Source organism: Astatotilapia calliptera, chromosome 4, assembly GCF_964374335.1.
Source record: "Astatotilapia calliptera chromosome 4, fAstCal68.1, whole genome shotgun sequence".
NCBI classification, from domain to species: domain Eukaryota; kingdom Metazoa; phylum Chordata; class Actinopteri; order Cichliformes; family Cichlidae; genus Astatotilapia; species Astatotilapia calliptera.
In genome coordinates this window covers 24,213,557-24,234,695 of record NC_137425.1, presented here as the reverse complement: position 1 = coordinate 24,234,695, position 21,139 = coordinate 24,213,557, and the positions used below count along the sequence as shown (strand labels likewise).

Genomic DNA, 21,139 nt, shown 5'->3' with positions numbered 1-21,139 from the left:
TCAGTTGTAAACACTGAGATGAAAGCCAGCAAAGAGAATTGTGAATCTCCCACACAGAGGGCTATCTCTTGTTGTTCCAGATAATTGCAGATGATAATCTGTGGATTAAAAAACATAAATAAACATAACAGATCTCAGAGTAGTTCTTGAAGAAGTCATAGTTCTTGACCATTCAAACAAAGGAACAACCAGGGTGAATGTTTTAGTGACAGATTTTCAAATCACCATTGGGCCTCATAGAGGTAAGAGTGGTATTTGAGGGTGCCTGGGTGATTTGAAGAATAAGGTTTGGTGAAAAGTATCAACAATTGGCTAAATTAAAGAGAATAAAGCTTCAGCAAAAGTATAAAAGTATATAGAACAAGTTTATTGTTTGACTGACCTCAGCTTGTGGCCTCATTGGAGTTGTCATAAAGGTCGCACTTCTCCAGTTCATTCATCTATTGCCAGGGAAGCATGACTGTCTTTAAACCACATGAACATATTATCCAATAATGTCTCATTTGTGATCAGTATGTCAGACAGCTATTATTAATCATTTAGTTTTTTCTACTCTACATTTAACCTATTTTTTTTCTGTAATAGCTTATAATGAGCTTTATGAAACCCACAAGCTGAAATGTATTAAATACATGTTAAAATTGCCACTGGCGATTGCACCTCTTTAGATTTTAGTCGATACTCCAAGAACTTTGTAGTTGAAGTTGTGCCAGAAATCTCCCAAATCTCAAAATTGATCAGACATTGATATATTGTGCTGGCGAAGATTCTCAATATGTCGTAAATGTATTGCTGTGGGGATCTGAAAGTATATTTGGTAAGTGCTGTATAACAAAGCACTGTTATGGAAGTCTCCATTCCGGTGCTGCTTTACAGCATTTGACAGGAACAAAACATTAGCTCACTCAACTAAAAAGCTTTGAGCTGTTACCTTCATCCTTGTGCCAACTCAGCCAGCATAATAACATGGGAGATATCTGTCTGAAGGACTGCTGTGAAGGACAGTAATGAAACTCCATGCTGAAATACAGTTCTATGCATCACTCTTGAGTCATGTCTGATTTTTTATATTTAGCTGGGAAAATGGGAAATAGGTGAAGGTGAATTATTGAAAACTATGCAAACACATATGGAAATACAGTACACAAGGCAAAAACATTGCTGTACAATTCTAATAAGCTCTTCAACAATTGGTTTGACCACCTTTATTCTTCAGCATTGCCTGAACTCTCTTTGGCAGCTTTCTTATAATTTCTTAAAGTAGTGTTCAGGAATAGTTCTCCAGACCTGGTGAAGGACATTCAAAGCTCTTCTTTAGATGTTGGCTGCCTTTGTTCTGTTGTCTTTGAAGATGATCCCACACTGCTTCAAAAATGTTGAGGTCCGGGCTCTTAGGAGGCCAGATGATGACCTCACTATTGTCATGGGTGGTCAAACTTTGTGTCGAGGAACAGACAATAGTGTTCCATTGTGTGTTTTTCTATCCAGGTATCCATTCCGAGGGTGTTTGGGATCATTGTCATGAATGACGGTGTTGCCATCAGATGCTTTGAAGATAGTATTGCACGGTGAATCTAAATCAGATGGTACTTTTGGTTGAAATGCAGCCCCAAACCATGACAAAGCCTCCGCTGCCTTTTAAAGATGGCTTTCGATGCTTATTGTTTTACCTCTCTGCTGAGCTCTGTTGTAGATACTGACAAATATTTGAAACAAATATTAGAAATGTTGATTCATCACTCCATCTGACCTGTTGCCACTGATTTCCAGTTCTTCTCTAATGTGGCATGCCTCAGCCTTTCCTCTCTGCTTCCTTCCATAATAATGGCTTCTTGACAACCAACCTTCTACTGAGACCATTTCTGGTGAGGCTTTAGTGAACAATAGGTGTATCAGTAGAGCATTCAGATGCATCTGTCAGGTCCTTTGTCAGATTTTTTCCTCTTCGTGACTTTCAGATGTTGTTCATCAGCTACAGATAGTTTTCTTTTAGGGCTGCTCCTCCTTCTTTTTCCCTCCACTTGTCCAGTTTCCTCAAATTTTTTAAGGACAAACTGCACATCGTGTTGAGATGCTTATGCTTATAGCACTTTGGGAATTATCTTGTTGGTGGAAAAATAGCAACAAGGTAATTGCCTGTCAAACTGTCTTAACTTTTGCATTTTTTATAGATTAAACTAAAGAAACTGCAACAAATGATCTTCTTGTTCAACAGGAAGCTAAATACAAAGTACCTAAGGATACAATTTGAAACTGGCGCTTTGCTACATTTAAACACAACCGTGGATCATCTCTTGAGTTAGAGGCCTATTTTATGCTTCCTTGAAAATGGTCAGGCACCAAGGCTGGCCTAAAAATGGATGAAAAAAGCAGCCAACAGAAGATCTTTAAAAAGCCCGGAGAACTATACAGAGCACTTTGAAAAAGCACGAGAAAGTCTGGCTCCTTGGAAGCAAAATATAAAGAAATGAGGGTAGCTCATAACTGGCACACAGTACTGTGTGCATCACCTCTAAAGGCAAATGTAAAGGCGTACATAAAAGGATTTTAGCTGGCACGTACAATGAAAAATACATTTCTCTTAACAAAAAGTTGAGGAAACAGTCACAACTCCACTGACCTTTAAAATCTGCAATAACTTGTTATTGGGCCCTGCACACATGGAAGCAAACTATGATAACCTTTTTCATTAGATGGTTCAAAGGTATAATTTAACATTGTGACATAGTCAGAAGTTAGTTCATTTTAGATACGTTTTTGGTCGCCTGGTGATATTTCCTTTCTTTCTGGCCTGTTTTTTCACCCAACCCTTCAGCTGCTCAGTGCTCTGTTATGTTTACCATAGTCTCAGATGACTGTTTCCGCATGCTGAGCAGTATTGCAGCCCCAAGGCGCTTTATGTTATAAGGTAAAGATCATAAAATAACAAAGCGGCAGTCCAAACAAGTGATAAATAAACCAAAGGTTGCTTACAACCAACGCAGTTGTAATTACTGGGCCACCTTCTCCCCTCTGCTCTCCGTCACTGTCAAACACAATGTGTTCATCAATATCTAAAATGATTCTCTGCTGTGTCACAAAGAGGAAATTATAAGACCAGGTGTCAAAAGTCATTGCCTAGAAGCGGTCGCAGTAATCTAATGAGTCATCTTGTGCGTTCATTTAGAAGCTGACTCAATACTACTGACAGACCTCGAATGAATACAGGAAATTAAAGGCTGCAGTACACAAAAGAATATGTATCCAGGTAGCTAGTCGATGGATGCTGTTTATTTATTTCAAGTCTAATATTTCATCATCATGTCACACAAACTCTTTAAATGGATTAAAAAATAAAACCAGGTCTAGTCTATTTTATCTTTGAAACCTAAACTATACTACGCACATAAATCAACCTCTTCTATATTTTCATCATCCAGACTGCTGCTCTTCCCCCTGGTGGTACTGTTATGTTATTATGACTGTGCCATAACCACTTCTGCCTTCTATTTATTTCTGCTTTCCTAATAAAGACTCCATTGTCTCCTGTAAGAAAGTAACTGAGCAATTACAATTTTAATTAGCTGTTGACTCAGTGGTATCCATTTTTGGCATGTTTATCAGTATCTTTTTTTCTCTCCCTTTGGGTTCCCCTGAGAAATAATTGACTGCAAAACCAAAATACAGTTATTAACTATTGATTCACGTGTCAGTCAACCTGAAGTGTACATGGAAAGCAAACAGAATGAATTAGAGGCTCAGGGTTTTTTTGCAAACTATTCACAATAATGGGACCTTGCTTTGACAGTTCAGAAAGATGCACAAAGTTCTGTCACAGTGAAAACTGCACTTTGGGTTCCGATCATTTTATGCTCACCGGTTTGCTTTCCATATTTTAGTCAGCACATAATTTTTTGTGATTTGTTTTTTAAGGTTGTGTGGATGGTCTATTTCACCTCATTTCTTTCACTTTTCTCTAACATACCAGTCTAATGTATAATGCCTGCAGCTATAGTGCTGTAAATACAGATCGATATAATGAAATACTCATAAAGTGATTTGCTCTTTTCTTGGCCCCTAAGTTTAACCCTTTTCCTCTGTCAACACTCAGCCCTCATATCTCCCCCACGCCTCCTCTGATATTACATCTCTCTTTCCTCTAAACTCCCTTACTCTCTGCCATGGGTTTAAATAGCAGGACCAGCTGGCCACATCAATATACGCAGGACTTCTTTATCACAGGTGCTGGGATTACAGACACACACATACATGTGCTGTAGAGCTTTAAAAATGGGACTTGATGGAGAGTAACACTTGTCTAGAGAGAACAGTGTGTGTTCATTAACCAGACACCATAGATTCGTATTTGTTTCTATCTTGCAGAAATGAGAGTTGTAGTACTTCTGCTGTCCAGCGGGTGGAGACGTGCCATTTTGAAAAGGGGCCCGCAGCATACTCCTGTCTAAATAGTACAGTCATTTGAACAGCTGTGTCAGATTACTGTGAGCTCACTGTAACACCTCTGAAACACCAAAACAAGGCTAGAGAAGAAGATGATACTATGGGTTAAACATTATCCACGCTGATTCTTTTTCTTTAATCATCTCCCTCATGTTCTCCTGCCATTGAAGTATATGGTTGATCTGAAAACTGCATGCTAAAATATTTTGAAATCTGGTTGATGATAACCCTCTGATACTTTCCACTAAGTTTTATGCCCATGGCTCAAAAACTCCAGCACCACCAATGGGTTAAAGTTGGAGGTGCACTTCATACAACAGTTTATTTTAAATGAATTCCACAAGAAGTTTTAGCCAAACACAGAGAAAAACTCTGCAAGCATTATCTCATAGCATTCACCAATTTAAAAAAAAAAAAAGAATGTTCACTCTTAACCCAAATAGCAGCAGCAATCGACCTTTATTTTATTTTATTTTATTTTACTTAGTATTACTAGTTGGAGAAATGGCATAATACACATTTAGTGTTAAAGTAAATTCATATTTTGTTCCTCAGTTCTACCACAACAAGATGTAGATCTACCAGCCCTCAGAAGTTGCAGCAAAGGTGAAACCACGAATCCATCCAACAGCTCTTAATAGTAAAATGCACTTTTGCAAAAATACAACATAGTAATTCCAACCCTGACCACAAGACGCATCATTTCCATTACAAGAGCAGCTTTGTTTGTTTGTTTGTTTTCAAAGACTGGCCTTGAATGCCAAATCCTGCTGTACCTCCTCTTCTTTTTCTCCCTTCTTTGATTTTCATGCTTCACAGTCACACCTGAAAGTCTGGAGAGTAAGAAGAGGCTCTTACTCTCCAGAGTGGCTCTCAGACAGAGGACAGCTGTGACCTATCACTTATCTCTCTAAAGCTGAACAGTCCTTGCACACAGAAGCAGTTTAGGGTTCATTGTCTTGCTGAAGAGCACTTCAACCAAGACAAAGCCATGCACAGAGCCTCAAGGTGAAAACATTTCAACCTGACCTTGATAATATTTGGAAAAATACTGGTCATATCACCTAACATATTATTTGAAATCATAGATTTCATAGATTTAAAATAATAGACTATACAGTGATTAAACACCACAGTATGATATGTAAGCAATAATTGATAAAATAATAAAAAAGAAACCTGAGGTGACCCATGTGCAATTTATGTTTAATATTTATTTCTAAAATATTTCTCTATCTTGGAAAAAATTATAAGTATTAAAGTCTGTCACAAGGTGGCGACATATACATATCAAAGAAAAGGCTGTGGGGGAGGAACAATTCTTTCGGTTGCACAGAGAAAAGGGGACACACAAAAGTGACGGACCGTTATTGCGATGAAACGTTATACAAAATAAGTGAAAGGTAAAATAACACGCGAGGTTTCCATGAAAGAGATTTTCTCATCCAAGAGGTTTTACATTAAATTGTAAAAACTAATTGGTCGTTTAAAAGAAACAAACAGGGGAAGTTGGCAGTAGGCTGAGCTTTTCTTAGTGAACCATCGTTAGCTCCTGGGAAGACGGTGGCTAAGTGACACCGCGGTTAATGATGTGGGGAGAGATCGACCCTCCTGTTAAAACACAGCCAAGCTTGTGTGAGACTGAAGACGAGAGGAAAATAGAAGAGATAATACTGCCACGGAGATGTGACTCCAGCAGCTCTGAAGACACACAGCGGGTGGTGCAGGACATCCAGGTGAAGCAATCAGCGACAACAGCGTTTGTTTGTTTTTTCTTTTCAACCACAGTGTCAGGTGCGGTCTGCCATTATGACGCCTCGCTGATTTACTCTTTCTGCTCATCATACAGAATATAAACCTGAGCGAGTCCAGCTGTGTGAATGCCATGATGGAGGCCATAGCTGTGAGCGGCGTCTTGGTGAAGAGCCAGCAGATCGGAGAGGCTGAGCTGACCGTGCAGGAGCGCAGAGAGGAGCTGCTGCATCAGTACCGCAGCAGGCCGCTGGTGTTCCTGGAGAGGTACCATGTATGTGCCCACAGTTCAACGTGTGTGTGTGTGTTAGTGAAGGGCAACATCGCCCAATATAGATGCTTAGAGGCAATGACATTCATAAGTAAATCAAGGCAAACTTCTTTCCCAGTGACGTGCTGCCATTGATGGCACTCTTTATCACTTAATGTGTTACTCTGTTGGAACAAGGTGCCAGCATTGTAGTTCAATAGTAGTGACAGAGCATGAATCAAATTTAAGCAAAAAAGTAGCCTAGTTAGTGCTAGTGTCAGTAATTCCCACATCCCTTTTAGTGTTCCTGTCATATGGAGTGCAACCAGCGAGTGCTCAAATGACACAGTGGAGTCGTTTGTTGACATTTGGGTCACACATCATCAGCTGTTAGCATCTCCTCCTCCTTAGCCTGGCTGTACTTAGCTTTGTTTTTGCCTTAAGGAGTGAAAGAAGTGTGTCTTGTTTTCACTTTCAGTGGGAACAAATTCCTTGTATATTTTGCAGAGTACAGCATTGGCTGATGGTTGTTGAGCTATATATATTTTTTTAAGTACTAAATCATCCTCTGTAGAGGTGGGCCTATCGATCTAAATATCATTTTGATACCAGTGCTGGCATTGGTATTGGGTTTGTACTAGTCCGATACAACTGATACTTCTGTCCTCTGAGTTTAGTTTGCAGAGCACTGAATTGTGTTGAATAAACTGTTATTATTGTTTAGAAAGAAAAGATGTACTTCAAACATGCACTGAGACTGTGTGTTGACTGTTACGTCTACCTATAGCACATTAAATAACAGAAGCTGACCCAAAAGTTCTTTACAGACAGGAACATTTACATTACAGGTCTGCAAAAAATCCAGTTTCAAAATACATTAACTAAATATTGTGGTGTTGGTAAAGAAGTGAAGAATTCCATTATTATATTTTGTTTTTCATCTTACAATTTCCAGGCTTGCCTGAAGCCTCAGCATCTCTCAGCATTTGCACATGTCAGCTCAGACCCACGAGCACAGCACTACAGCAAGGTGATACAGAGACGGGCTGCAGGACGCACCGACAGGACCAGAGTCAGGAATCAGCGCTATGCTGCCCTCAGGGCTCTGCAGAAGGGTAGGGGCAGCAGCAGTTAATGATACAGTGGACCCATGCAGCATTTGTGCAGATAGCTTTAGTCTTTGATAGTGCCATTCCTCCTCTTCTAGACGGCCAGTACTTCAGTGAAGAACAGATGCGAATGAGGGAGCCGCTGCTGTACGAACAGTATATCGGCCAGTACCTGACAGATGAAGAGGTGAGTTCTGTTTATCTTGCGTTTTATATGTGATTATGTTTTTGTATATTTCAGAGTATTTTTCTAATTACCTTCATGAATGCTTCAGGTGCTACAGCGCTCCCAGGAGGCCATGCTAGATGGTGCACAGGGAGGACCCGGGGAGCCGGGGCAAGGTACAGGAGGACTCGCCAATCTGCTCCTCAACTCCTACCAGGAACGACTCATCCAAAATCGTCTGCAGGAGGAGCAGGAGAAGGAAGACGGCGCACTGGAGGAAGAAGAGGAGGACGACGACTACGGTCAGTCAGAGTTCGGGTTGAAGAAAAAACTTCACACTGAAGTTAAGCAAAGAAGAAAATTTAGGCTTTTTTCTTTTCTTCTTCTTTTCCCTCCATCTTTTCTTATTCTGCTCTGTGTTTCATGCTGTAGATGACAGAGACCAGCAGAAGGAATGGGAGCCGACACCAGAGGAGAAGGCTCTTCTCAGAGAGGAGTTCATCAGTCAGATGCACCAGCGTTTTCTGGATGGCAAAGACAAGGATTTCAACTATAGGTCAGTCACACAGCACACAGGAGCAGTTCAAAGACTTCTTCATCGCGTTGTAGCCAACCTAAAGCTGCCTTTGACAGCTCGAGTTCCTCAGACTATTAGGCTACGTTCACACTGCAGGTCTTAATGCTCAATTCCAATTTTTTGATCAAAGCCAATTTTTTTGTCTGCTTGTTCACACTACAAATAAAATGCGACAGCAAACGCGCTCTAGTGAAAACCCTCAAAGCGGCCCACATGCGCAAAAGAGGACGTCACACACAACACGCTCTGTTTAGACTCAGAGCAAACAGTATTGTTTGGCCCTTAATATAAAGACTTCGGGCTTCACGTTTCCCAATTTTTGCTTTAAGTTATTTTGTTATTTACATAATAATGTAAATAACCTAATAATGATCCTTATTGCTGTTTTAGAGGAGCGGTGCTTCAAAGGATAGTTGCAGATTTCTGTCAGAATCTGCAGATTATACAGTACAAATAAAATGTTCACGTTGTCTTCCCAACAGTTTCACTGACATCTACACTGGATGGCCAGGAAGCGTTCACAATGTGTTCTCGGGCGCTACTCCGGAGCTGATAATTGGCGTCTGTCTTGTGTCAGTGACGTAAAAGACGGATTTAATTCGACCTGACCGTTCAAACAGCAGTCGCTTTCTAAAACATCGGATATGTATCGGATTCAGGACCACATATGAAAGTGACCCAGATCGGATTTGAAAATATCGGATTTGTGCCGTTCACACTGTCATACCATGATCGGATATGGGTCGCATAGGGTCAAAAAAAATCGGATTTGATGCGCTTTCGCCTGCAGTGTGAGCGTAGCCTAAGTGTATGTTTGTAGGTGTTTGTAATGTAAGATTTTCAAATTAGTAAGCAGGCTTTTTGAGAATGTTGCTGAAAAAATAACTAGTTTTGTTATTAAAGCTTTGAGATGATCATTCCTCATAGATTAATCAGTTCACAGAATAACAGAACTCCGTAATCTGCCAAAGTTATTTTTGTTAAAGCTCAGCGCAGTTTAAAGGCAGTTCATGAGGTACAGACGACCTGTATTTTATTCATTTGTGTCCTGGATCACGATTTTTCATCTGTCCGGACACATATACACAGATTTTTCTTTCCACAGTACTTTCCACGTGTAAAATCATTTTATCAATACCAAATGCATTACATGGTTATGTGCAGGCACTAAAAACAACTTGGTTGGTGTTAAGAATTAAAAGCTGCAGGTTTAAGTTTAGAAAACGATCACAGTTTGGCCTAAAATTCAACGCTTACTAATTCTTTTGAATCTGTAGCTTTATGTCTGTGAAGGTTCTCAGTCATCCAGGTCATTGTAGTCAAAGGAGCTTGCAAAGAAAAGCGTCTGGACTTCTTTAAGTTGCTTGAAGACGTTTCACCTCTCATCCGAGAAGCTTCTTCAGTTCTAAGGTCAAATGGTGGAGAGTCCCAGATATAAACCTAGTGGGAGTTTCCCCCCACAGAGGGACAAAAGGACCCCCTGATGATCCTCTAATCGCCTGAGCCAAGGTGTAAAACTGGGTGTGGGTCCCAATCAGCCAGAGTTTCGGGTGTGTTCATTGTGAAACCTGGCCCCACCTTATTAAGAACGCCTCTTTGCGTTCTTAAAGTCAGCAAAGAGGCACAGAAAAGAAGACCAGACACCAGCGAGGGAGGATAAGAAGGACAGACGCAACAACATTGTCATCCCCTATGTAGCCGGTGTATCAGAAAAACTCAGGAGAGTTTTCTCCAAGCATGACATCCCGGTGTATTTCAGACTCAGAAACACGCTCAGACAGAAACTGGTTCACCCGAAAGACAAAACTCCTAAACACAAACTTAACAATGTGGTGTATGCTGTACAGTGCAGCGAGGAATGCCCAGACCTCTACATTGGAGAGACCAAACAGCCACTTCACAAGCGCATGGCACAACATAGAAGAGCCAGCTCCACAGGACAAGACTCAGCAGTCCATCTGCATCTTAAGGATAAAGGACACTCTTTCGAGGATGCTAATGTTCACATTTTGGACAGAGAGGACAGATGGTTTGAAAGAGGAGTGAAAGAAGCCATCTATGTCCACTGTGAGCGACCATCTTTGAACAGAGCCGGGGGTTTACGACACCAACTCTCTGCCATCTATAATCCAGTTTTGAGATCCCTTCCCAGACGCCTTAACGCCCACTCACATCCTGGGCCATCTGATCTCAGGAATTCGCATGATAAGGTGGGGCCAGGTTTCACAATGAACACACCCGAAACTCTGGCTGATTGGGTCCCACACCCAGTTTCACACCTTGGCTCAGGCGATTAGAGGATCATCAGGGGGTCCTTTTGTCCCTCTGTGGGGGGAAACTCCCACTAGGTTTATATCTGGGACTCTCCACCATTTGACCTTAGAACTGAAGAAGCTTCTCGGATGAGAGGTGAAACGTCTTCAAGTAACTTAAAGAAGTCCAGACGCTTTTCTTTGCAAGCTCCTTTGACCTGTAGCTTTATGGTTACCATAGTGACATGTTTGCCACTTGTCTGGGCATGTTGCGTGACACATGCTCAAAGTATGCTCCATACTGAAAATACATTACTAACAACTGAACTTTTTCACAACTGTTTTGTTTCATATTGACGCTGTGCTGCACAAGCTGTTGTGAAATCACACATGTTAATACAAGTTAGTAAAGAGACTCCAGAGGAGGGGAAAAGTTACAAACTGAAATTCAGTGGAAAATGACAAAAATCCCACACTGTGGGCTTTGAAAGTGACTTAAGGTGTTTATGTGTTTGTGTTACAGGGAGGTGGATGAGAATCCAGACTATGACAACTTGGACATTGTCAACAGAGATGCAGAGGATAAATATTTTGATGACGATGATGACGAAGAAGAGGAAGAGGAGGAAGAAAATATGACAGAATAGTACCCGTGTTATTAATAAATGAATGAACTGTAAATATAAATGTACAAAAAGAGTTTCCATTCTATTTTTTAGTTTGACATCTGAACACAAACAAAAGATGTAATAAACATGTTTTTGGGGTCTTTTGAAAATTTGTATAAATATGATTTTCTTGTTCAAAACTCAACAGAAACATGTATTTATTTAGGTTTAGATGTACGCGTGTCAGATTGCTTTGTATTGTGTGGACTGAAAATGAGTGACAAAGCAGCCAATGATGGCTGGAGAACTTTTGCTCAAGGCCACTTCAAAAAATTCAAGGAATGTATTCTTCTAATTACAATGCTGTTCCTTACAATGATTATTACAGGTTGGGCAAAGTCCAAAGAAAACAGTTTGACAACATCTGCACAATTTACCGATAAAAAGCATCAATGTTGTTTATTCAGAATTTCAAGAAGAAAATATCAGCTGTATGTGGAATTATTAAAACAAAGTAAAACACGGTGATCAGCAGTGTGAAAGGAAAACTGAGACAAAGTACAGTTTTATGATTTTGTTGCTTTTCTCAAAAGTAACAATTAACCAAAGAAACCTCCAAATAACGCATGTCATTTGTGGACATACTGCAGCCATTTTTCAAATTTAGCTTTACAGAAGCATTAATCTTCATTTTTTAAGTTCTTTTATTATCAAAGTGTAACACTCTTCTTGTAATTTTAAGACCTTCAGTTGCATTTTTAGTTTCTCCCTCTTCAGTTGATCAAGATCCGTTGTATTCAAACCAGAGCTGACTGAGGGCCCAGGCGACAGAGTCTCTGACATGTGAGAGAAATTAATGCCGACAGAGGTTTGACTTGCTGGAGATGAGCTGTGGAAAAAAGTTAACTTTTAAGATTGTTTGACTAAATTAAAAATCTTTACCTAAATGATAGGACAGCTACATCTTACTTCCTTTCTGGCCTCGTGGATTGTAATGCAGCTACATTGTGGCCAGAGCAGTGGACATCTTTATGTTCACACTCATCTGACGCAGCCCGAGGTTCACAAGAAAGACCTGTACATTTAGAAAACATATTGGGGAAAAAAAGACCAGAAAAGATTAAAAATAATAATAAAAAATAAAATAAATACATGAATTTTTTTCTCTTAAAAAAAGCTGAAAGAAATCCTGCTAGTGATTTCCGTTTTTGAACGACTCACTCATTTCCTCTTCTGTTTTTTCCTCCACATTCTGCTGTTTGATTGGTGTGTTTCTTTCCACGTCTCTGGTTTTTACAGTGACTTCAGATTTTGGCATGTTAGGAGGATCGTCTCCTTCTTTCTCATTCCCACAGTTTGCTGACTGTGCATCTCCTCTCTCTGCTGAGCTTTCTGTACAAAAGACAAAATGTTACCAAAAAGTGAAATTAATACACACATAGAAAGTATTTACTATTTTCCATTAGGAGAATTGTGGGAAATATCACCTTTAATAACACACTTGTCAGTGTGGTTAGAGGCAACAGCAGGTACAGCTTCAGATTCCATTCCTCCCGTTTCCATTTCATCTTCCTCTTCTTCATTCCCAGCATCTTCTGAGTTTACAACCTCGTTTTCATGTCCAGACCCGACCTTCTCTTCAGCTCTCTGCTCTGTTTTCACTGCCAGCTGCCCACTGCTTAGAAACTGGTCCTTATCTTCAACAATATCTCCCCCAGCTTCTTCTGCAGGCTGTATTTTTGCTTCTTGATAGGGATAACAATGCATTAGATTTATGCATGTACACTTTATAATTATTTGTAATTACTATTAGTAGAATCAAATAATTTCTCAAAATAGTTTTCAAGTTAGCAGCACTCAAACTGTGTGGTCTTCTGCTGTTGCAGTTCATCTGTTTCACTGTTTGGTGTTCAGAGATGCTCTTGTGCATACCCTGATTGCAATTAGTCATTATTTGAGTTACTGTTACTGTCTTTCTATCAGCACAAAGCAATCTGGTCATTTTTCTTTGACCTCATTTTACACCAGAGAACTGCTGCTCACTTGATATTTTCTCTTTTTAGGACCATTCCCTGTAAACTCTACAGATGATTGTTGGGAAAACCCGAGTAGCAGATTCTGAAATATTCAGACCGGTGTAACTGACACCCACAGCCATGCCATGTTCAAAGTCACTTCCAGTTGTGGTCATGCATTGATTATGGCCATGAATGTACGGAAGAGGATTAGGACCACCGGAGGGGAAAAAAAGCGGGCACGTCTTCCTTTCCAGAATTCTGAGAAAAAGTCAGAATTCTGACTTTTTCTCAGAATTGACTTTTTTCTCAGAAGAGATAGTAGGAATCTCTTCTAGAAAAACACTGACAAAATAAGAAAGCCAAAACACATGCAACTGTTTTTGGGTTTTGAAGAACTCACTCAGTAGCACTTTTGGCACAGTTTGTATTGCCACATCTCTGGTATTTCCACTAACTTCAGACCTGGACATATCAAGAGGATCTTCTCTATTTTGTTCTTTGTCATCCCCACAGTGCACTAAATGGCCGTCTTCTCTGTCGTCCATCCTTGCATCTTTGCAAAAGTCAACATGTCAATTAATCAAATATATGAAAAAAATGCACAGTGGCTATTAAATATTTATTTGATGTTAAACTGTTTTAATACCAGAGTTTAAGACACTGGATTCAGTTTTATTCACTATTTCCAAAGATGTGGAAGCTTCCTGTTCTTTTCTTTCACTGCTTTGTGGTAACTGGTCTTCACTGGCTTCCCCATCACTTCCATTGATGGATAGGTCATGTATGTGTGAGGGAGCAATGAGTGTCGCTGCTGCAGTGGGTGTGTTAACTTTTGCTGAGCTGCTGCACTCTCCTGGACGGGTCATCCACTTGGAGTGACAAGCACCTGTTCCCTGAGGCAAAATTAAACATTTAAATTAGATTTACATTTACAACACCAGATATTCATTTTTAAATTACACAGGTCTACAACCAAAAAACTGCATAAGATTTCAGATTTGTTCATTTTTCATCATGCTAAATAAGTTCCGGATTTTCTCTGCTGTATAAGCCACACTCAGTTTACATCCTGCATTCAATCTGGACCATGCACATGTTTTAGTTCTGTATTATGGCTCCAAGAGGTTGTGTAATTTCTCCAGACAACTTTTGTTTTATTTGTGGTGAATAAACTGTTAACAAAGGAACACAAGTGATTTTGTGAAGAAAGTTTATTTTGCTTACTTCAAGTTGAAACTTGGGAATCAAGACAAACCATGGGCTCCTCACAAGGTGTGTAGAAGATGTAGGGAAGATATGTTTTGGTGGTTTAAGAGTAAGAAAAACTCATTTCCTTTTGGTGTGAACTGCAAAACCACACTACTGATTGCTATTTCTGTTCGGTAGATTTAAGAGGCTTTAATACTAGAAATAAAAAGAACATATCTTACTCAAATTTTAGTTCAGCTATCAGTGCCTCATACCTCAGAAATACCAGTTCTACACCCACCTTCAAGTTAGATGATATCAGGAGTGATTCTGAGGACGGAGACACATTACCTCACCAGGACAAAACTACCTCAGATTTTTCTGTTGATGAGGGACCCCAGCCATTTTCTCAGAGCGAGCTTATTGATCTAGCCAGAGATTTAGGCCCTTCCAAAGATGGAGCTGAATTGTTGGGTAAAGACTTTTTATGTTTTGCAAAAAAACTGTATGTGATGGAGGAAAATTGAGATCATTTTGGATTCAGCACCCCAAAAAACCCACCAGTGTTTAAGATTAAACAATGGAAAACTCGCATTTGCTGTTTCCAGTGTTTCTTTTAATTGCTGTATGATCTTGTATGATGGTAAAAGACTGTGAAATACTGAAAACTAGAATTTTGAGTGGTATAGAGTGGCACTGGTCCCAAGTTATATATTACTCTTCTGTTTTAAAGAAATCCAAAACAGTTTGAAAAGGATCTGTTTGGCAAAGGGGTCATTTTCCAGCATGACAATGATCCCAAACACACTGCCAGGGCAGTAAAAGAATGCCTGAATAGAAATGGATGGATTGGCCTCAAGACACCCCGGACATCAACATTATTGAATCTTGAGAGAGAACTGGTAGACAGAACAATCAGCCGAGACTGCAAGACCAGACTGACCAACCTGTGCACTGCCTGGATTGATTACAAGAAGGCCTATGACTCAATGCCCCACAGCTGGATACTGGAATGCCTAGAATTGTACAAGATCAATGGGACCCTAAGAGCCTTCATCAGGAACTCAATGGGGATGTGGCGTACAACACTAGAGGCCAACTCCAAGCCCATAGCACAAGTCACCATCAAGTGCGGGATCTACCAAGGAGATGCTCTGTCCCCACTGCTGTTCTGCATAGGCCTGAACCCCCTCAGTGAGATCATTAACAAGACTGGCTACGGATACCGACTACGGAACGGAGCAGTTGTCAGCCACCTCCTGTACATGGATGACATCAAGCTGTATGCCAAGAGTGAACGAGACATCGATTCACTGATCCACACTACCAGGCTATACAGCAATGACATTGGAATGTCGTTCGGACTGGAGAAGTGTAGTCGGATGGTAACAAAGAGAGGGAAGGTAGTCAGAACAGGGGGGATTGAACTACCAGAAGGCAACATTGCAGACATAGAGGACAGTTACAAGTACTTGGGGATCCCACAGGCAAATGGGAACCATGAAGAGGCCGCTAGAAAAGCTGCAACCACCAAGTACCTACATATTTATATATATATATATATATACATATACACGGTTTATCCTTCAAGCTCGGGTCCTCTACCAGAGGCCTGGGAGCTTGAGGGTCCTGCGCAGTATCTTAGCTGTTCCCAGGACTGCGCTCTTCTGGACAGAGATCTCCGATGTTTTTCCCGGGATCTGCTGGAGCCACTCGCCTAGCTTGGGAGTCACCGCACCTAGTGCTCCGATTACCACGGGGACCACCGTTACCTTCCCCCCTCCACATCCTCTCGAGCTCTTCTCTGAGCCCTTGGTATTTCTCGAGCTTCTCTTAAACCAGATAGATAGATAGATAGATAGATAGATAGATAGATAGATAGATAGATAGATAGATAGATAGATAGATAGATAGATAGATAGATAGATAGATAGATAGATAGATAGATAGATAGATAGATAGATAGATAGATAGATAGATAGATAGATAGGTGTCACGTTAATCGTGATGATCCATGTTAACACTGACAGCCATAATTTTAGATCAAATTTCCAAGTTTCAGCAATTAATGCATTATTTTTTTATAGTTGTATTGGTGATATCAAGTTTAAATGATAGGCAAAAAGGAAATGAAACTTTGATGGAATTAAAATAGTTACTAGTAGAGTAACCAGTGATTTGTAGTATTACGTTTTACATTGAAATTCTGACCTGATGATATGGCCTGATTAAAAAATAAGGGTAATCTTATGTCATTAACATTCACACGAGGACCAAAAATACCAGACAGTAAAGTGTATTAAAATTTAAAAAAAAAAGATATATATATTTACCTGTCTTCCATCAAAACATCTCTTGAGAATAATTCTTAGTTCTTTCCCCCTGAATGGATGTTTCGCTGCTGTTGAAATTGTATGTTTTGTTGTCCTCTCTGAAAAGAGAAGAGTGATTTTCATACACAGACACTTTTTGTTAGGATAGTTACATGCCAATAGGAAATAACATCATTTAATTAATAACACTTTTGTCAGTATGGGGTAACAGCAGACACAGTCTCATCTTCTATTTCTCCCTCTGCCTGTTTCTCTTCATCTTCTTCACTCCCAGCATTTTCAGCTTCTACTCTCTCTGCTCTGTTTCCACGAGCATTTCCTCACTGTTTGAAAGCTGATCTTTACCTTCAGCATTATCATCTTCAGTTTCTTCAGAGCCGGATGATTGTATTTCCTTTTGATTCAAGGTTCAGGAAAAATGACCTTTAATTATCATTCTCAGTGTTGTTTTAATTCATTTTTGAAAATCAGAATTACAGTGCTCTCATGCTCAGATAAATTTCTAGTCTTGGATCTTCCTTTTCTGTATCCCTCGGTTTTTAGGTAACCTTTCTGTGAAAAGTTAGTTTGACAGTTTATTTAGTGAAATCTGATTTTCTTTGATTAATAGAAATGGGAAAAAAGTACCTTAATCCAATACTCCAGAGGTTGATCATCATAGAAAATAGTTGCTTTCCATTTTTTACACAATCCTTTCTCTGCAAGTATCTCAAATCTAGGGGGCTTATACCATTTGCCTTCATACTTAATACACGCCTTACCTAAATTGATCATCCAAACACACAGGAAAATTGAAATGACAGTAGAAAAGAACACTTAAAAAAATAAAGCTAACTTTTGACAAGTTAACATTTGATCCTCTTTAAAACAGTGCACATTGTTTAAAATTGTATATTTGAACCACAAAAGGAAAATGCTTTCTCTTTATTTTTTTCTTAATTCTTAAAGATGTTCAAAACACTCACACCTGATCTGCAATCCAATCCAAGGTTTAGAGATTTTTCTTTTTTAATGTAGGTTTGTATTTACTTTTCGCAGATGATTGATGGAGAGCAATAATGTTTCCCAGCTTTCATGAGATGGGGGGAAGGCAATTCAGCATCACCAATGCATAATCTATCATGCATTCATTCAGCTGGAGAGAAACTGATGACTACAGATCATTGAAGTCAAGTTCCATTTTTTATATACATGATTTTTATTTGTGGGCACAGTTTCAAAGAGTATAAAGTGTTTTCTTGTTTAATGGTTTCCATGAAATGTGCTTATGCTTCTCAGATGATTGTATTTGCTTACTTTGTTCCAGCTTCTCACAATCAAGGATGCCCTCTGTGGTTCCACAGATTACAGGCAAAAACTCTAAATTACAACAACAACAACAACAACAATAATAATAATTTCCCTATAATAAAATAATATGAATGTATTTTCATGCCATAAAATTAGAGAAACATATTCAAAAATCTAAAAAGATCTTCAGTGCTGGGTGACTAAGGACTTACGTTTTCCTTCTGTCTTCCAGGTTTTATGATCCTCCTCCTCCTTCTTGTCTTCATCATCAGAAGGTTCATCATATTCAGCCTTCCATCTTTTCCTTAATCTACAGTCTTCTTGGTCTTCCTCTTCCACAAATCTTTTCCTCTCCATTTATTTTTCAAAACTGAAAATATAGTCTTCCTAAACAGATTTCAGGGTAATCATTGATTTGTGTCAAAAGGTCTTCCCACCCGAAACAACATGTGTGAGCCCTTACCCGAGTGACATGATCATAAAAAGAAATAGCACAACTCAATGTTGAATTCTTTGTTCGTCTTTTGTTGTGCGAGAGACGAAAAATGTTTGCTGACCACCGCACAGATCTCGAGTTCAGCTCATACCGATACTAATGGTTTGGTCCTGAAAACAGTTCTCAGTATTAACATTTTGAGGATTTGTCATTGTGGTCTGACGACATAGTTTTCATGTCTTGTTTTATTTCAGTTTAGACTTCATTTGACAAAACTCATTGTAACTTTCAAATCAGTCAATTAATCAGATAGATGACAGATAGATATGTCTTCTGTTTTTCAAAAAGATGCACAACACCATTGACTTTTTAAAATATTTTGTAAATTTTATATATGTATTAAAATGTAATCTTCCATTACTTTTTAACATATCGGACTATATTTGAATTCCTTAGTGCAATATAATTGCGAATTAACTTAAAGAACACATCAGCTTGGATTAGCTGCTTTCTCAGTTGTTTTCAGTGCCGTCCTTGTGCCTGAATATTTCAGAGGGATGTTTCTTTTAGATTGTTAGGCCCCTTAACACTGACCTATGAATCATTCAAGCATTAAAAACACACCTAACTCGAGGGACTTATATATACAGTGTTGTCTAAATAACACTGTATATATAACAAATAACTTAGCAAGGAACCAGTATTAAATTGTATCTTTAGGTACTTTGTTACTAGCAGCCTGTCACAAAAACATACGATTTCTTCCAATTTCTTTAGTGGAATCTCTGAAAAATGCCACAGATAACACAGTTTGACAGGAATTTTCTTTTTTTATTGTAAACCAACTGATGTCCAAAGAGCTATTAGCTGAAAACTTGACATATCTCCGCATGACGTGTCCTGGCTCAAGACTTTTGCACAACACTGTAACTCTCTTTTATTTATTTCACATTTTGTCAATATGGCTGGACAAATTTGTATGAAAATGTTGTTTTTGTTTTGTCTAACTTCTTTAGAACAGTTATATCCATCTGTCACAGACATGATTGATATATTACTCGCTATGCTTCAAAGTCAAAGCACACCTCTTGTTTTTCTCTTGCAAATTTAAATCTGAAGACCTGACACGAACTGCTGTCAACACACTAAACACTTTACATCTACTTTAATGTAAATACAATAAAAGTAAAAAGTGAAATACACTATAGGGACAAAAGTTCTGGTCCACCTACTCATTATTCCTACAGGAGCTGCTCATGACATAGAAACCCACGTCAACAGTTTTATCAAGATGTTAATACCAGAGGATGCTTACTCTATTACTGATAAGCAAAATTTGGCCACTTTTATGAACCTCGGCGACTCCACTCCGTGCGACTCCGTGTGGCCAAGGCGAGAAAAAGTGACTTCTTAGTGACTGCTTCACAGTGGCATACATACATATCTATCTATCTATAGACACACACACACACACACACACACACACACACACACACACACACACACACACACACACACACAGCGGTATGTGAATGTGTGTGTAGACCGAACAAATTCTATGAGGTCTATCAGCAAACACATCAGCAACCACAGGAGAGCAAATAGAAAGCACATCTGCACATCAGTGCTAACAATCACATTATCCATGTATAAAAAACCCACTTGTTTTAAAAAAAGAGATGTGAAACTCCAGAATAGGGACTTACCTCTGTTGCCGACTAGACAGCAAACGATGTCCCACACAGGAAAGTAAAACTTTACTTTTCAGTTACACTGAAAAAAAACCCCACCCCCCAGTTATTAAAGTGTGTGCCCAAACACTGACTTCCGGCAATGACGGCAGGTTTTACAGGTAAGACGATTTAGACTGACATTTACAGTCGCTATTTATATATGGAGAGAAACCTCGAAACGGTTGCAAGTGCACGTACGATATGATTTACAAATGTGTATAATTTTGAGACGCATTTCACACTGCCCGCTTCACAGATATCCGCAAACTTAAGATGCGTTCATGTCCCAGTGTTAAACTGGGACATCTGACTTTCCTCGGTATACCTGCATTTTATCTATAAATTTATTCAAATAAAGTGGTCGCTTTTTCTAAATATAGCAGAAAATGTGATTTACCAATTAGAGGCAGTACACAGTAGCCCATAAAGGTTAATATATGGTTTAAATAATCTGATGCTACATGCTGGAGGATCTTCTGCTGGGAAAAGTCAGTCAGTGCTCAGCCGCATATGGGGAACACAATGGCTGTACATCACTTTGGATCAACTTCTGGAGTAAACATATGCTTGTCTTGGACAATCATTGTATATTTTTTTAATATAAATATAAACCAGGTAATATGGAATTGACAATTCTCTAATTGGTAAATCTACATTTTCTAGTAAAGTGGTCAAGAGCTATTTAGAAAAAAAAAACTTCCAATTTATTTAAGAAAAACAAAACAAAAAGTCGGTGATGTCAAGAGAAATACAAATAGAAAAAGCAAGGATGCGATGTCGTGATGTCCCAGTTTTACGCTGGATCTTAATACAGCTTACTACACAGTAGTTTATGCATATTTCTCTCCATATCCATGTAACAAGATACATCCACATTAAAGGAGTATGTATAGGTTTCAAATAAACTGAGGGAAAGTTTTTTTCATCTGAACAACCGTTGAACCACAATAGTTTACTACGATTTAAATTTTAATGTAAAATGAACTG

General features: G+C 39.1%; 2 protein-coding genes across 6 annotated transcripts; one reads left to right on the top strand and one right to left on the bottom strand.

Annotated features, from left to right (window-relative positions):
• The first annotated feature begins 5,642 nt into the window (after positions 1 to 5,642).
• On the top strand, positions 5,643 to 11,324 carry ccdc97 (coiled-coil domain containing 97). The gene is made up of 7 exons (XM_026165575.2): positions 5,643 to 6,176; positions 6,290 to 6,466; positions 7,398 to 7,557; positions 7,650 to 7,738; positions 7,827 to 8,019; positions 8,150 to 8,273; positions 11,070 to 11,324. The coding sequence occupies exons 1-7, from the start codon at positions 6,027 to 6,029 to the stop codon at positions 11,191 to 11,193; spliced, it is 1,017 nt and encodes a 338-aa protein (XP_026021360.2). The 5' UTR covers positions 5,643 to 6,026; the 3' UTR covers positions 11,194 to 11,324.
• Positions 7,249 to 20,385, bottom strand: LOC145428584 (uncharacterized). 5 transcript variants are annotated; one of them, XR_013908878.1, is made up of 11 exons: positions 20,126 to 20,385; positions 18,196 to 18,370; positions 17,990 to 18,052; positions 16,694 to 16,791; positions 13,819 to 14,065; positions 13,573 to 13,725; positions 12,642 to 12,899; positions 12,376 to 12,546; positions 12,097 to 12,229; positions 7,810 to 8,241; positions 7,249 to 7,723 (listed from the first exon to the last, which is right to left on the bottom strand). XR_013908878.1 is itself a non-coding variant. In XM_080300968.1 (10 exons), exons 2-10 carry the CDS (start codon positions 18,338 to 18,340, stop codon positions 11,842 to 11,844), a joined length of 1,443 nt encoding a protein of 480 aa, XP_080157094.1. In that variant the 5' UTR covers positions 18,341 to 18,370; positions 20,126 to 20,384; the 3' UTR covers positions 11,582 to 11,841. The 5 variants fall into 5 exon arrangements, 4 of the variants coding, with proteins under 4 accessions (XP_080157094.1, XP_080157097.1, XP_080157095.1 ...); XM_080300968.1 differs by lacking the exons at positions 7,249 to 7,723; positions 7,810 to 8,241 and adding an exon at positions 11,582 to 12,043 and having other exon boundaries at positions 12,124 to 12,229; positions 20,126 to 20,384; XM_080300971.1 differs by lacking the exons at positions 7,249 to 7,723; positions 7,810 to 8,241; positions 20,126 to 20,385 and adding exons at positions 11,582 to 12,043; positions 17,321 to 17,454 and having other exon boundaries at positions 12,124 to 12,229; positions 16,694 to 17,245; positions 18,196 to 18,263.
• Positions 20,386 to 21,139: the final 754 nt, after the last annotated feature.